General features: G+C 39.6%; 1 protein-coding gene across 1 annotated transcript in view; it reads right to left on the bottom strand.

Annotated features, from left to right (window-relative positions):
• Positions 1-9,813: 9,813 nt before the first annotated feature.
• The window catches only part of LOC124149170 (ATP-dependent RNA helicase SUV3 homolog, mitochondrial-like), a 35,137-nt gene continuing 29,062 nt past the window's right edge, over positions 9,814-15,888 (bottom strand). Inside the window, exons 13-15 of the mRNA XM_048391731.1 lie at positions 14,820-14,999; positions 13,612-13,760; positions 9,814-12,742 (exon numbers count right to left, since the gene is read on the bottom strand). Coding sequence (XP_048247688.1) covers positions 12,280-12,742; positions 13,612-13,760; positions 14,820-14,999 — 792 coding nt within the window. The 3' untranslated portion in view covers positions 9,814-12,279. The remainder of the gene's footprint in view (positions 12,743-13,611; positions 13,761-14,819; positions 15,000-15,888) is intronic.

Raw genomic sequence — 15,888 nt, forward strand, 5'->3', positions numbered from 1 at the left:
ACGCAAACTGCAAGATCATTTTGGCAATAAACTGAGTATAACTGAACTAGGAGGAAAGAAAAAATGTATTCCAATTTAGACATACAGCTTCAGAGATTTTACAACAAGCTTTTCTTACTGATGACCAGGAGGATGGTGATGAATTGATTGCCAAGTCACGCCAATTGGGAAAAAAGCTCAGGAATCTTTTATCTGACATCAAATTTGACACTGAACACTTTCCCTCGCCAGATGAATTAAACATCAACGCTTTAGAGAGTCAAGTTCCTGAAGCTCTACTGGTTTTCATGAAGAGTCTTTTAGGATTATCTTCAACATCTTCAGATAGAAATACACTGCAAATGATATCTCTATGTCATATCTTGATGAATGCTGTTGCCCTAAATCCATACCAGTCTCCATTGCTGTTCTCTACTGGTTTATTCATCCACCAGACTACAAGGTCAAAACTTGTACTCAATCTCCTTTCATCCTTAGGAATGACAGTGTCATATGACACTATTTTGGATTTTGAAAGATCTGCTGTTACAAGTAGAAACATTGATGACCTTCACCCAGGCATTGGTGTCAATGAAGATGGCACAGAAGGATTTTGTCAGTGGATAGCTGATAATTTTGATTACAATGAGGACACAATAAGTGGCCACAATAGCACACATGTCATGGGAATTATCGCATGTCAGACACCTGCATCAACACAGAAACTGTCAGTGAGAAGACAAAAAAACTATGCTACAGACATTCTTGCTGCTGGTGATTTCAGCAACATACAACCCTACAGAAATCATCATACAAACGCCATGGCAAAGGTAAAATTTAATCCGGTGGTCGAAGTTATAGTTCCAAAACTGAAGCAATTCCTCTTCCAAGACACAGTGTGGATGCTCTCCAATTTCAGATCACAAATCACCCCAGGATGGCAAGGGTTCATGTCTGATGTGACACATGGGGAGTATATGCAGTCAAAAGTACTTTATCATCCAATGATACCACTCAATCCGCAGACAAATGAAGCAACAATGTCTATTCAACAATGATGTTTGTAGACAAGCAACGTCAGAAGATTGGACAGTGTTGTGCACTCCTCACGTTTGATCAACCACTCTACGCCAAAGCTTACAAAATCAAAACAGAAAATCCTCTGGCTTTCGAACACATACAGCTTCGCCTTGGAGGATTTCATCAGCTGATGTCCTTTCTTGGATCTGGATGTAAGTCAATGCAATATACTGGATTAGAAGAACTATGGTCATGTGTGTATGCAAAGAACTCAATTCCAAAAATGTTTGAAGGAAAATCTTACCACAAAACTGTAAGGGCATGTCTTTTGACTTGCGCAGCACTACATATTCTTCTCTTTGAACAGCCTCATGAAGACATCATGGATGAAGATGGTGACAATCGTGAACACGAAAATGATTCTGTAGGTAGTGGTTCTTTGTCAGATATTGAACAGATTGCTAAAGATATTTCAAGTCGGGAAATTCAATTTGATGACTTTGAAGAGACAGTGGATAACATTCTGGGCAAAGTTGACAAAGAAAAGGCAAAACACCTACAGTCAAGGACATCAAAATTATGGCTTCAATTCATGGATTTTGTCTCAACAATGTGTATGTTCATTAGAGCTGAAAGAACAGGTGATTGGCTCCTGCATTTGAAAGCTTCACAAGACATGCTTCCCTGGTTTGCTGCAACAGGACATAACAATTATGCCAAGTATTGTCGTCTATATATTCAAGATTTTGTACATCCATGCCCCTGTCTTCACAAACCACTAGAGGATGGCCTCTTTACGATTCATCGGAGTCAAAAGTTATTCTGGAGTGGCACTTGGTCTGATATGGTGATAGAACAATCTCTCATGAGGTCAGGGAAGACATCAGGCGGTCTCATAAACATAACTCACCAAGACAGTGCAAGGACAAGATGGCTTCTATCAGCACACATTGTTGCACAGTACACAGAGGAGTTGAGAATGTTGACAAATACATCATCAAATTCATGGAGTGATCATCATCGAGAACTAAATCCAGGAAGAATGAATCAAGATTACATTGATATGAACAAATTCTTAGATTTCCTACGAAGTCACAATCCATTTACTGGAGTCCAGTCTGAACTTCGCAACATAGCTACTTGTGTTATTGCTGATGACAGGGTTAATGCTGACAGAACAGTCAGTATAGGAAGTTCAATACAATCTCTAATTACAAACCATTCTTTTGGAGATGTTTCAATGAAGAAAAGTCAACAAGTGGTGACATTTGACATCATGAAACGTGCAGTAACACTAACAAGTGGAGAAAGACTTCGCATGTCATCACTTGAGTTGTATCAACGACTTCTCACTATTGCCTACACAATAGGACCACCATCTCCATCTGTGTTCTGCCATGAACTTTCGTCTGTGGCACCTGCCTTGTTCCATGATGATGGTAGCATGAGAAAATCAACGAAATCACAACTCGCCAAATGCATAATGAAGATGACTTCAAATGTTGAAACTGATGTTCCATCAGTATCAACAGTCTTTGATGGATGTGCGTTACTTCAACAGTTGAAATGGCCAAAGGTTGGGACAATGTTGGACGTCTGTGAAATATTCCTCTCTAAAATTCATCACAGGTCATCCTTGAATCATGAGGTAACTGTTGTGTTCGACAGTTATGATGTAACAACAACAAAAGATCAAGAACAGAAGCGCAGAAAGCTCTCAAGAACTGCAATGGCTGATGTTATGCTGAAGTCAAATACTCCAGTTCCAAGTGATGCAGCAAGTTTTCTTGCCAACAAGAAAAACAAACAACAAACAATTAATCTCCTTTCATCATACATACAAGAGAACTCACGTGTGTTAGTAAGCCATGCAGGGGATGAAGGGGACGCTGATGTTGTTATTGTTCAAAGAGCTGTGGAGTTGGCAGAGAAACATGAAACCGTCCATGTCATTTCTGATGATACTGACATTTTTGTCCTTCTGATACATCATGTGGATTCCCAGAGCAATGTTTACATGAAGACAAGATCAAGAACTATGTCAATAAAAGAAGCAAAACATTGCCTAGGAGAACAATTGTGTCACAATCTTCCTTTCCTTCATGCAGTATCAGGTTGTGATACAACATCTTCCTTCTTCGGCTTTGGAAAATCTAAACATCTGGCTTATTTCACTTCCCCAGAGCAATTACATGAGAAAGTCACAGTTTTTGGAGAATCATCTGTTCCTCTCCAAGTAATCAAAGAAGTGGGAGAACAGTATGTCTGTGGACTCTATGGTGGGAAACAAAACGAGAAACTGGATGAGTTGAGATTCAAAAATGTAAAATCAACCAAGTTCACAAGTGTAGAGCGCATGCCTCCAACAAGCCGGGCATGTTATTTTCATTGTCTAAGGGTTCATCTGCAAGTGTCAACATGGAAATCTCTTAAAACTGTTTTGGACAAAGAGACACATGGCTTCAAATCAGTTGAAGGGAGTATAGTCCCAATTATAACAGACATGCCTCCAGCCCCTCCAGAACTCTTGAAGGAAATAAAGTGTTCTTGTAAATCATCTAACAGACTCTGCACATCCTGTAGTTGTGTCAAAAGGGGGATTCAATGCAGCATCCACTGCAAATGTGAAAGTAACTGTGAGAATAGACAGGACTTAAATGCAGAATATGAAAACTATTAATAGACTTCATATCATGTTAATTGTGCTCTCATAGGTGAAACTGGCATGTGTTCTTTGTAAATATACTTCAAATAATGTCCATAATATTCATAGTTCCAGTTCATATAGCACACTCAAACATTGTATATGGAAAGCAATGAAGTTTGTCTTTTTATGTGCATTTCATAAAGTTGAAAACAGCAAAAAATATGATGCTGTTATCCTTTTCTTATAACTAAAATGATATGTAAATTATTAGATAATAATAATAATAATAATAATTTTTTTAAAACCATAATTATATCCACAGTTCTTGTAGATAGTGAAAGAATTCAGAGGATACGAAAGTTATTGATATATTTTTAAGATTTACAGACATAATTATTAAAATTATAATAAAAACTATTCATAAAGACATGTAAATATAAATTATTACATTGTTGAACTTTGTAAGCCTTAATGAGTGCTTTAAGATTTGTGTAACATAGTGACATGAATACACATTTGTTCTAATTTGGCCGAATACAGGCACAAGTATAGGTATGATAGGCCTATTTTCAAATGGGTGTAGACAATTTTCCTCAAGTCTGAATTTGTCTGGGTTTTGTGTGTACCATAACTATACCTTAAGGAAACAGAAAAACATAAAATTTGGTTGTTCTGTAAAATGTCCGGGTTTCCGACCAATTCTACTGGCCTATAATCCTAACTACTTGTACAAACTGCAGACTGACAGCTGACTAGGATAAGGAGTAGCTGGTAACTCCAAGAATCATAAGACTCAACGCTAACTTACTTGGGGAAATTAGTACAAATCAGAATATAACTCATAATTAATGTCATTCCAGTCTCATGATTTATAGGTTGGCGCAACTAAACTTTTAAAACTTTCAAAGTAGCCGAGCCCCGTCTTTTCAACCTAGATGGCAGGCGCAAAGAAAGCAGGTAACCAGTTGAAGTTGTAAAGTGGTCCCGGGCTCTTTATGCGCGTCGTCGACTTTTGCGATATTAAGAGACCGGGCCCAGTTACTGAACGTTTTTGTGTGTGTGAATGTTATTTTACGAGACTTGGTGTCGTCCTTGACAACCGTTGCCACTTTGAACACCGACGCCATTTTGTCGTGTTTGTTGCTACTTCATATGCACTACGCTGTTTTGAAAGCTTTACAGCCATAGTTACCTATCTTTTCCTAATTTCTTGAACCTGCCAACATGAATGCGAGCAGTTACGTTCGAGGTAAATTCGCCTTAATTATTCCGTTGCTGTGTGATGCTATGAATATTAAACAGTATTGGCGATGTAGATATTCTATCCTGATATATGAATAATCATGACTATTGATTTGATCCCAAACCACTCAGGGACTTTATTGTGCTAATTTGTTCATGTAACTTCACATTTATCAGTTTACTCTAGAGGAGGCTGGAACGTTTTTGTGAAAAGAATAATTTGTTCAGAAAATGCTTTATAAAATGTCTCAGACTCAGGTCCCACAAAAGAAACGGTGCGAATACAGAGAATATAGATCTACGGTATTATTCTCGCCACCCTATAGTATGATAAAAGCTAGATAAATCTCAAGGAAATACTTTAGTATCGCTTAGCCCTGGGATCATGGAATGAAAACATATTCTATTGTGGCTCCTCTTGAAGCACCAAATTCTATATCTAACATAAATCCCAGTCTTCTTCAGCAGTTATATCTGTCTGTGCCACGCAACATTACTTATATCTGCTATCACTAGCCTGGCCAGTAATCTACACCTTACGACAGTTGTAACTCTTATAGTTCAACATGGACTTAGTTTCACTTCATGGAACCGGGCACACAACTTGTATTTCAGCAAGAAGACATTTGTACTGTGTAATGTACAGTGCCGTGGTACATATGTCTACATAATGACAACTCAGTGAGCCACACTGATCTTACAACATGTAATCACACCTGTGAAGAACAGAGTTAGAATAGCTCTTCAGCAACCCCTACTTGTTGTAAGACGCGATTAACAGGATTTGGTGGTCAGGTTTTCTGACTTGGTTGATGCTTGTCATGGTATCCCAATTGTGTGGATCCATGCTCATGATATCAATCACTGGATTGTCTGGTCCAGACTCAATTATTTACGGACCGCCGTCCTATAACTGGAATATTGCTTAGTGTAATCATCATCTTTAGAACATTTAGAATTCAGCAATGTCTTGTCCAAACCATTTTTTTATCCTTTCATTCCCTCCCACAGATGATCGGATGATCTGGTTCCCCCTGCCTGTGTCCCCCCTGACTTTTCCTGCCCCTAGTCCTGTAGGTGTAGCAGGAGTCATTAATGTTTAGCAATGTCTTCTTAGTTTGTACTGTCTCCCATTTAACATAATCTTCCTGAGGCAAGGCCATTAACTGACTATTAAGGTCCAGTTGCAACAGACTTTTATTGTCAGTTACTGCCCTTGCCTTGGGAAGATGATTTAAAATCCCTCAACCTAAAGCCTAGCTGCAATACATGTAGTATTTCCTTCCGTAAGCCAACACAAGGTATATTAAACTAAATTAATACAGTCCCAATTGGAATATTGAGACATAACTTTGGTTCAAGGGATAATTCTTTCAATTGGGACTAGCATGCTAGATTTGATATCAAGTAGTCTCACTGGTATTTCCAAGAACATCCATTATGTCATCTTCATATTATATTATTTACATTATCTATGTCTACTTTCCTCTAATGCATGTATATACTTCAATGTCTTCAGTTCTATTTTCTCTAGTTTCTAACACGTTATGCTCTGTATCTTAATCTCCAAGATCTTTCACTTCATTATCATACCAGCTTCCTCTTCTGTCTCTACTACCAAAATCTTTTCTATGCTTCAATACAATTGAATATCAATTATAATGAACTGATTTCAACTTCATATTCTTTCTTGACTTTCTTATCTTTCAACTTCCTCCTATCTGTAGAAGCCCACTTCAGAGTCCCTGGCCATCCCTGCCCCCTTGTCTGACCTGCTCGTCCCCCAGACCCTTCGCCCCAGCACTGTCCCTTCTGTGTCCCTCACCATCGCAGGTCAGTTCACCGTGGACGACATTGACTTTGTTGAAGTAGATCTTGCTGATGAGGAACCTGCCCAGCCACCCCACTCCATCCTGAAGGCCTTGCTATCCAGGGTGGCCAACTTCTTCAGAAGAGTCAAGAGTGTGTTAAAGAAGAAGGATCTCTGAAATTATGCGTCTACACAAAAACATTTATAAATCATTTTCGGACTCTTGAGGCACTTGTCACAATGTTTAGGAAATACTTAAATGTCTTATTTTACCTCCATTTTGGGATGTTGTTTTCTTTATGTTGTTAAATAGTTTATGTTTTTTCAGTATTTTGTTGTGTTTTGTTTTCATGATTTTATCTAATATATGACAGGACCTTACCATCTAGATGATAAGCATAGTTCATGAATACAGTTCCTAAAAACCTGAAGTTTGCTGATAAGGCATCAACAGCACTGAAAAAACAACTTGCGACATGCCTTAATGTTTCTGTATATGGGTTCGTCCAACAGGAAACAAAAGGCACTATCAGAGGAAATATAAGGTTTTGTGAATATATTTTTGATGGATTAGAAAAATAAAACGATGCAACTATACAATTATTGTATGAAGTTTTTTTCTGCATATTTGGATGAGTGTCATGGCATTGTGGGGAAGTGTTCCTGAAGCTCCCAACTATCATGCACACACTGAACCAGTAACATTTGGGCACAGCAGCAATAGCTACATCATGGGAGGACAAACTACATGTCAAACAGACCCGTGAAGATCCGTGGTAGAATAGGTCTTCAGCAACCCATACTTGCTGTAAAAGGCGACTATGCTTGTCGTAACTGGCAACTAACGGGATTGGGTGGTCAGGCTCGCTGTTTTGGTTGATGCATGTCATCGAGGCTCATGATATTAATCACTGGATTGTCTGGTCCAGACTCGATTATTTACAGACTGCCGTCACATAGCTGGAATATTGCTGAGTGCGGCGTAAAACAACAAACAAACAAACATGTCAAACATGTAGTAAGTTGAATTCGGAAAATATCCATGCTGGGCACTCTTCTGTGTTCAGGTTTCAGTGTACATTGTGGTGGTTTGGGGGCTTTGAAACACTTCCACATGTTTATTGGATCGGTGCAAGGACACTTCAAAATATTTGTAGTAAGATTTCGGTCACTGTCAATGAGGTGATCATACCAAATGTATTGTTCTTAGTACTCCTATTCGCTCAATGACTTGGGTGTTCCCATACTTTTTGTTAGTAGAATATAATATCTATTTTTTTCTTTGCCTGTAGTTTTATTTTTGAATACATTATACTGTTAATATTTTGTTATGTTTTCTTTTGTTGGCTTGGGACATTTTGTCAATTTTGTCAGTACACCATAGAGATACACACCATTTCATTGCAATTTCCAAACAAGTATTTGTCACAAAGTGACGAAATGTCCCCCGCCTGTATATACACCATAGTACCAAATATAAGGACAATCCAGCGATTAGTTCTTGAGATATCGCGGCAACACCGTTTTCCAACTCCAAAAGCAGATTTGCCTGCTGTGACCTTGAAAATGGGGTCAAGGTCACCAAAATTGACTGGTCTCTGCGGTGTCTGTATATACACCATAGTTCCAAATATGAAGACAATCCCGCAATCAGTTCTTGAGATATCGCGGCAACAGCGTTTTCCAACTCCAAAAGCAGATTTGCCTGCTGTGACCTTGAAAATGGGGTCAAGGTCACCAAAACCGACTGGTGTCTTCGGAGTCTGTATATACACCATAGTTCCAAATATGAAGACAATCCAGTGAATAGTTCTTGAGATATCGTGGCAACAAACAGGTGGGACGTACGGACGGACGTACAGACGTACGGATGGTCGTGAATACTATATCCCCCCCTTCACGCTTTCGCGCGGCGGGGGACAATAAAGGCTTCTGTGCTTGTTGTAAAAGGCAACTAACGGGATCTGGTGGTCAGGCTCACTGACTTGGTTGATGCATGTCAACGGTCCCAATTGCGTGGATTGATGCTCATGATATCAATCACTCACTTATTTACATACCGCCATCATATAGCTGGAATATTGCTGACCACGACGTTTAACAAACATAACAATTTCCAAATAAATTTCTGCTGTGAAATTGCTGATATACTACTAAAAGCAGTGTTAAACCCAACTCACTCCAAATACATCTGGGAGGAAAGTTGGTCTGGTATGATGGTTATGTATCAGGTGACTCTCACGGTAGTGTCAACTAAAAACAAGTCTTCTGTCATTGCCATCTTTTTCATTACATGCTTGGTGTAGAAAAATGAATTAAAAAGGCCAGTTAAAAGAATTCTTTATTCAAAGTAACAAGGGCTGGATGATTTTACTTATTTCTTTATAGTTTTCATTTCAGTATGTGAGGTTAAAGAAAATGCCCGCATCATCTTAAAGTTCGCTGCACGTTTCATTTTTATTTCCATTTTAAAAAACAAACCAAAAAATCATTAATACCGTATTCAACGTAATAAGCGCCCAGGGCGCTCTCAAAATTATAAACTTATTATAATATTATTTTGAGTTGAAAGATCGTAAATTTTGTGGTTTATGCTAACAGCCTGAAATGTTTACATACGACATATATTTTTCAAGAATTTAATTGCCCATAATTAAGGGTGATATAACACACGAGTGTGTATTATACACGAATAAATAAGTCTTGTGTACATTGATCAATCGGAAGGGTTGCTGATTGGGATTGTTCACTAGCCAATATATTTGTAAATATCGCCATGGGCGCTTTTAGAGCGGGGCGCTTATGACGTTGAATACGGTAATTCAAAGTCTAATGGTAGTCAAATACTGTATTCCAGTATTTTACTCATCAAGAAATATATTTATGTAGGGAGTCCCTTTCCGGGTTGATTTTATACAACTGTTTGTTTGGAAAAATAAAATAAAAAAAATAAAAAAATAAAACACAGCTTGCCTGCACTATATTTTCAAAAACCATTGCCCAAGAACCAATTCTTAAATTGTTTTTTGCCTTAGCCTCTTGTTGGAATTAATTATAGCATGAAATGAGTGCTTGACAATTTCATTTAACCTGGACTTGAACAACAAACAAGGAGTAATCATTCTATAATCTTGTTTATTATTAAATCACTATGTTATCACACATATTAATACTCTCAACTGTCACAGACATGCATCTCACCCATTGTCTTACTCCATACACTCAAAACAACAAAAACAAACCACTATACAGTTGGTGGTTTTTACTATTCTCAATCTGCATCTTTATTCCACTCAACCATATATAGGTATTCCTCAAGAAACAAAGAAGGTGCCTGTTTATATTGAACCTAATTCAGTTCTGTAACAAGCAGCCCTATTGTTCACGTGAATATGGAATTGAGAATGTCATGAGCAGATCTTTTACTATTTTCCTGTTTCCTAATATGAGTTGTTGCTGTTGTTTAATGCCACAGTCAGCAATTTTCCAACTAAACGATGGCGGCCTGTAAATAAACAAGCCTGGATCAGACAATCCAGTGATTGATATTATGAGCATTGATCCACAACATGGGGTACAATGACACGCAATTAACCAAGTCACCAAACCATGTGGTCGCCTCTTACGACCAGCATCGATTCCCAGTAAGAAAGTTCAGCCATAACATGTAACCCGATAAAACACGACAAGAGTGAATATATATATAACAGTGAGACATTTTTTATGAGTCATCCATTGAAAAATGTTCATACTTAAAAATCATGTTTAAACATGTCAAAAGCAACAGTTGTTTGCTACAAATGATCTAACTGTCAGTGAGATTCATAAATGTACTTTCTTACAGATTGATTGAAAATGATGCACCAACGATAATAGTTCTTTGAAGGAGAAGTTGAAAATGTCCACAAAACATGCAAATCTTTGGTGTTTCAACAGTCAAATCACAGCATTTGAGCTTATGTTGGGAAAAGCCAACATGACCACCCGAGTCGACATTTACCACTTGTGGGGTCGCAATACAGGCAGGAAACGAAGAAACACATCAATGTTTGTACAATATGCAAATTTTGTTAAATCAATATTTACCATTATCATTTAATGATAGATTCACCTAAAATGTAATTGACCATGTCTGTGCCAAAAGCCTGAGTCTACTAGTCCAAGCCTGGCTCTTAGCATCTTTTTCAGAAGACTTTAGTGTTATAATATGGACTATTATTAGCTGACCTTACTTGACCAAACATAATTTTACTAGACACAGGCTTTGGACTGGTGGATTTAGTCACAGGCTGTACACCCATTGTACGTAACATACATACTATCATATGCCATGTCAGCATGGGGAACAGGCAGTTTAAAAGTTCAACGTTGGTTACAAATCTTAATTCCTCAATTTTGTGACATATCCCCACCTTCAAAAAGCATAGCTGCAGAGATCGAAATTAGAGACCCCTACTTTCATGCTATGTTTTCAAACACGTGTAATCATAAAATTGTGATCGCTACAGATGTTACTTGAACTGTATATCCCACGAAAAGTTCATTTTTTTCTGTTGGAATTCTTGTGGACCTGTTAACGACACACCCCAACCCCAAAACTAGGCTTTTATCATCTTTTTTTTTTTGAAAGGTCAAGAGGGAAATGTTTGTATGAAAACCATGATGATCAAGTAGAACTGGTCACTGGCAGACATTAACATAAAATTAATCCTGACAACCAACTCGCAAACACGATGAGGTGAGACTGATGATCACATGAATAATTCTTACTGGCCTTAACCATGTTAACAGCTGCTTCTAATCACTGGTTAATCCATCTCAAATACTACCATTGATTACTTTGTCCCCCAAATGAAGTAAGAACTCTTTGAGGATTGACTATTTTTTTCGGATCATTGAGGTATGAATCGAAAAACTGATGTGCAAACTGAATCCGTGTAGCTGATTCTTACAAACGCTTTCACATCGGTTTTTCGATTCATACCTCAATGAACCGAAAAAAATACACAGTCAATGCCTATAATTAAATTTGACAACGTAAAACATGTTTTATCTACAATAGTTTAACCAAAAACAGTTGTATGTATTTGCTGTTTTTTCATGCTATCAACATTGGCAACATAAAATAGTTTGGCACATAGTGTGATTGAGTGAGTGAGTGAGTGAGTGATATTTCTTCTGTTTGATGCCTAAATTTCCCAGTGGGTATCATAACGTTTCCCAATTCACATCCATAGTTCCAGTAGCACTGGCGTCCATCTGATTGAATCCTTTGAAAGACGTTCTGTTCTTGTTACAGAGACATGTTGGATGTGAGAGGCTGATTAATGGATCGGGAGGTCAGACTTGGTGACTTCATTGATGCATGTCACTGTACTCCAACGGCATGGATCATTGCTCACAATATCAATCACTGGCTTGTCTGGTCCAGAATTGATTATTTACAGATCACCAGCTGGAATATTACTAAGTGCATTGCTAATAAACAAACAAACACAAAAGACACCTCACCATTCAATCAGACACTTGAACATAATTGTTAAAAACAAAATCCAACAACTTTGTCCTCTTTTCCCCGAAATCATTTTTTCTTCTTCCTAAAGTTCCTTTTCTTTGGGTATTTCTTATTGCCGTTAACATTTTCCTGAAATGCCTTGACCAGCTTGTGAGTCAACACTCCCTGCTTTGCCAGGTTGTACAACACTGCAGCATCTCCTTCCGTGACCACACTCGTGTCTTTGGATTTAATAATCCGTTTGAGATCCCCACTGAGGGGTGTGTCCCACTTGTGCGTGTCCTCACTGGACAGTTTCGTACTAATGTCAAAGTCACTTCTCTCAGGATCGGTTTCCCGTCTCTCTGATGTCTGGATCTTTCTTTCAATTTCAAAATCGTCCTTGAAGTCCGACGTGACGGTGGACATGCTCTTGCTGACTTTAAGAAGCTGGGTGATGTGGGCCACGCCTTCGTGGATGAGGACGTCCAGTTCCTTCTGCATATCCCTCACAGGCTCTGTGTCAGGGAACATGTCCGGGAAACGGTAGCTGGGAGGGAGAAAATATGTGAGAGTAGAGCTTCAAGTTAAGTCATGTTTAAATTTAACCCACTAAAGATCTACATGGTTACATCCTTAGTTCTATGTATTTGACTCCATATACTCCAAAGGCCAAAATGCGAAATAAGAAGAGCAATACATGTTTGTAACATGAACAAATTTTACCTTCACCTAATGGAGCCAGACCACCCAAAGACATGACCCTGACCCTAAAAAAACCATAACAGCTGCATGAAAGATGTGGTCTTAATGAAATTGGGGGCACGGTTGGCCCAGTCGTCTAAGGCGCCGCGATTCGCTGTGTAGAGTTGCGTCCCTTGGGCACGCCAGAAACCTATGATTGTGGGTTCGAATCCCGGTTCGCCCCGATTATGTTTCTAGGTTTGTCAGCACCATACCCGTGCTCATGGGTTTCACCAAAGCGGTAAACGTCTGAGACCTGTATCACTTCGGGCTTTCCTCCGACATTAAGCTCACATGCCGTGATATAACTGGAGTACTGTTAAAAGCGGCGTAAAACCCAACTCACTCACTCACTCTTAATGAGATTATCTTTCAGGCATGACAACAGTGCTCCAGTTAACCACCTGGCTACACCTTGTCTTAGTGATTGTGGTCTTTTCAGATGGTAACAGATATGACATCCTCATGTCTTCAAATGATTTGAGACAAAACCATTACAATTATCATGCAGAGTTTTAAATTAAAGCTTTCCCTTTTCACGCCAAAGGCTCTGGTTCGATTCTCCTCATGGGTACAATGTGTGAAGCCCGTATCTGGTGTCCCCCGCTGTGATATTGCTGGAATATTGCTATAAGCAGCGTATGACCGTACTCACTCACAACAGATTCATGTTACCTGAGCCACAAGTAGAGGTCAAGGACATCGAACACCCCCTCCAGGTGGATCAGGTCATTGATGGTGGCTGGTTGGGCAAAAGGCCAGTTGATCTGGGTGCGCAGCTTTAACAACGTGAGAGGCTCACTCCGGCTGAACTGACGAGCAAACTGTAACACAATGTTGAAACCTGTTGTAATTGTGACCTTACAACCATCTTCCGAGGCAAGCGTGTCCACTAGCCTATATTAAAGTCTAATTCCCACCTTTGACATTTCATGCCTACTTTCTGTGCTGAAATATGAGTGGACTATCGCATATATCCATAGTCCAATCAGAGTATGCTTCACCAAATCAACTTCCGTGTTCCGAAAACATGGTTGCTGCTATGGCCACAGCCATATCTACGGTCATATAGGGTAAGTCACCTTGTATGATTGCTGGGGCCCTATTCTAACTCATAATCACCATCATGCCCATGAGGACACACCTGCCTTGAGAAACATGGTACAGACGAACTGGCTTACCTACCCTGAGAAACATGGTGCAGACACATGGACACACCTAGCTTGAGAAACATGGTACAGACAAACTGGCTTACCTGCCTTGAGAAACATGGTACAGACAAACTGACTTACCTACCCTGAGAAACATGGTACAGACACATGGGCACACCTGCCTTGAGAAACATGGTACAGACACATGGACAGACCTACCTTGAGAAATATGGTACAGACACATGGACAGACCTACCTTGAGAAACATGGTACAGACACATGGACAGACCTACCTTGAGAAACATGGTACAAACTGACACACCTACCTCGAGAAACATGGTACAGACAAATGGACACATCTACCTTGAGAAACATGGTACAGACACATGGACAGACCTACCTTGAGAAACATGGTACAGACAAATGGACACCCTACCTTGAGAAACATGGTACAGACACATGGACACACCTAGCTTGAGAAACATGGTCCAGACAAATGGACACACCTACCTTGAGAAACATGGTCCAGACACATGTACACACCTACCTTGAGAAACATGGTACAGACAGATGGACACACCTGCCTTGAGAAACATGGTACAGACACATGTACACACCTACCTTGAGAAACATGGTACAGACAGATGGACACACCTGCCTTGAGAAACATGGTACAGGCAAACTGGCTCACCTACCTTGAGAAACATGGTACAGACAAACTGACACACCTACCTTGAGAAACATGGTACAGACAAATGGTTGTTTGGTGGGAATGGGAGAACAGCAGAAGACATATTTGGCTCGGAGTGGAAGGGGCACATGTTCGATCAGGTCGGCCAGAAACTTGAAGTCCTTCACATTACACAGGAAGTACTTGTCCCTGTCCAGCACAGACAGGGAGACGAAGATGTCCTGCAACCATGGAAACACAGATGTGAGTGTGGTAAACTGAGCCACAATGCCACCTGGTTGATGGGTGAATGGAAATCTGAACACACATAAAGTTGTCCCCTTGTTATATCACTATTGACACAGTATGACTGCTTCCTTGTATTGTCTAATTACTGATGAGAGGGCATATGGGCTGCCCAGTCGTCCAAAGTGCTGTTTTCACTGTGCAAAGTTGTGTCCCTTGGGCTTGCCAGAAACCTTTCATGTGGTTTCCAATTCCAGTTTGCCCCGATTATGTTTCTCGGTTTGTCAGCACTATACCCGTGCTCGTAGGTTTCAATGCATCACTTTGAGCTTTCCTCCCACATTAATCTGACATTTCGTGATACAACTTGGTATGCTGTTTAAAACAGTTTTACACCAAATTCTCTCGCTAATTACTAGGGCTGTTATATTTCACTCGCATATTCGCCATCATGATTCAGTATTTTGTTCCTTTTGAAACACGAATCATGAACATCACAATGGCATGACTTAGGAAAGAGTCACTACAGCGTGATCCCATATTTGTAATGACAGCTTTGATAGTTCTATGACTTTCCTAAGTGAGGTGAGATGAGGTGAGGTGAGGTAAGGTGAGGTGAAATGGGGTTTAACGTTGCTTCCAAGATTATTGCACTTACACAGTGACGTGTGAGTGGCTGCTTGTACTAGTCCGGACTGATGCCGATTTATAGTGCTAGCCCACTGAGATACCATGCTGCAGTTTAACATAAAATACCCCACTCAGACACAGTACCCTGACTCCGAGCTGACAAGTCCTTGTTTTAACCCCTTAATGCTGAGCACCAGACAGGGTAACAACAAGTACCAACAGGTTTTTTTGTATGACGCGACCTGGGATCGAACC

The sequence above is a fragment of the Haliotis rufescens genome, unplaced genomic scaffold (assembly GCF_023055435.1).
Source record: "Haliotis rufescens isolate VD_foot unplaced genomic scaffold, xgHalRufe1.0.p SCAF_96, whole genome shotgun sequence".
Classification (NCBI taxonomy): domain Eukaryota; kingdom Metazoa; phylum Mollusca; class Gastropoda; order Lepetellida; family Haliotidae; genus Haliotis; species Haliotis rufescens.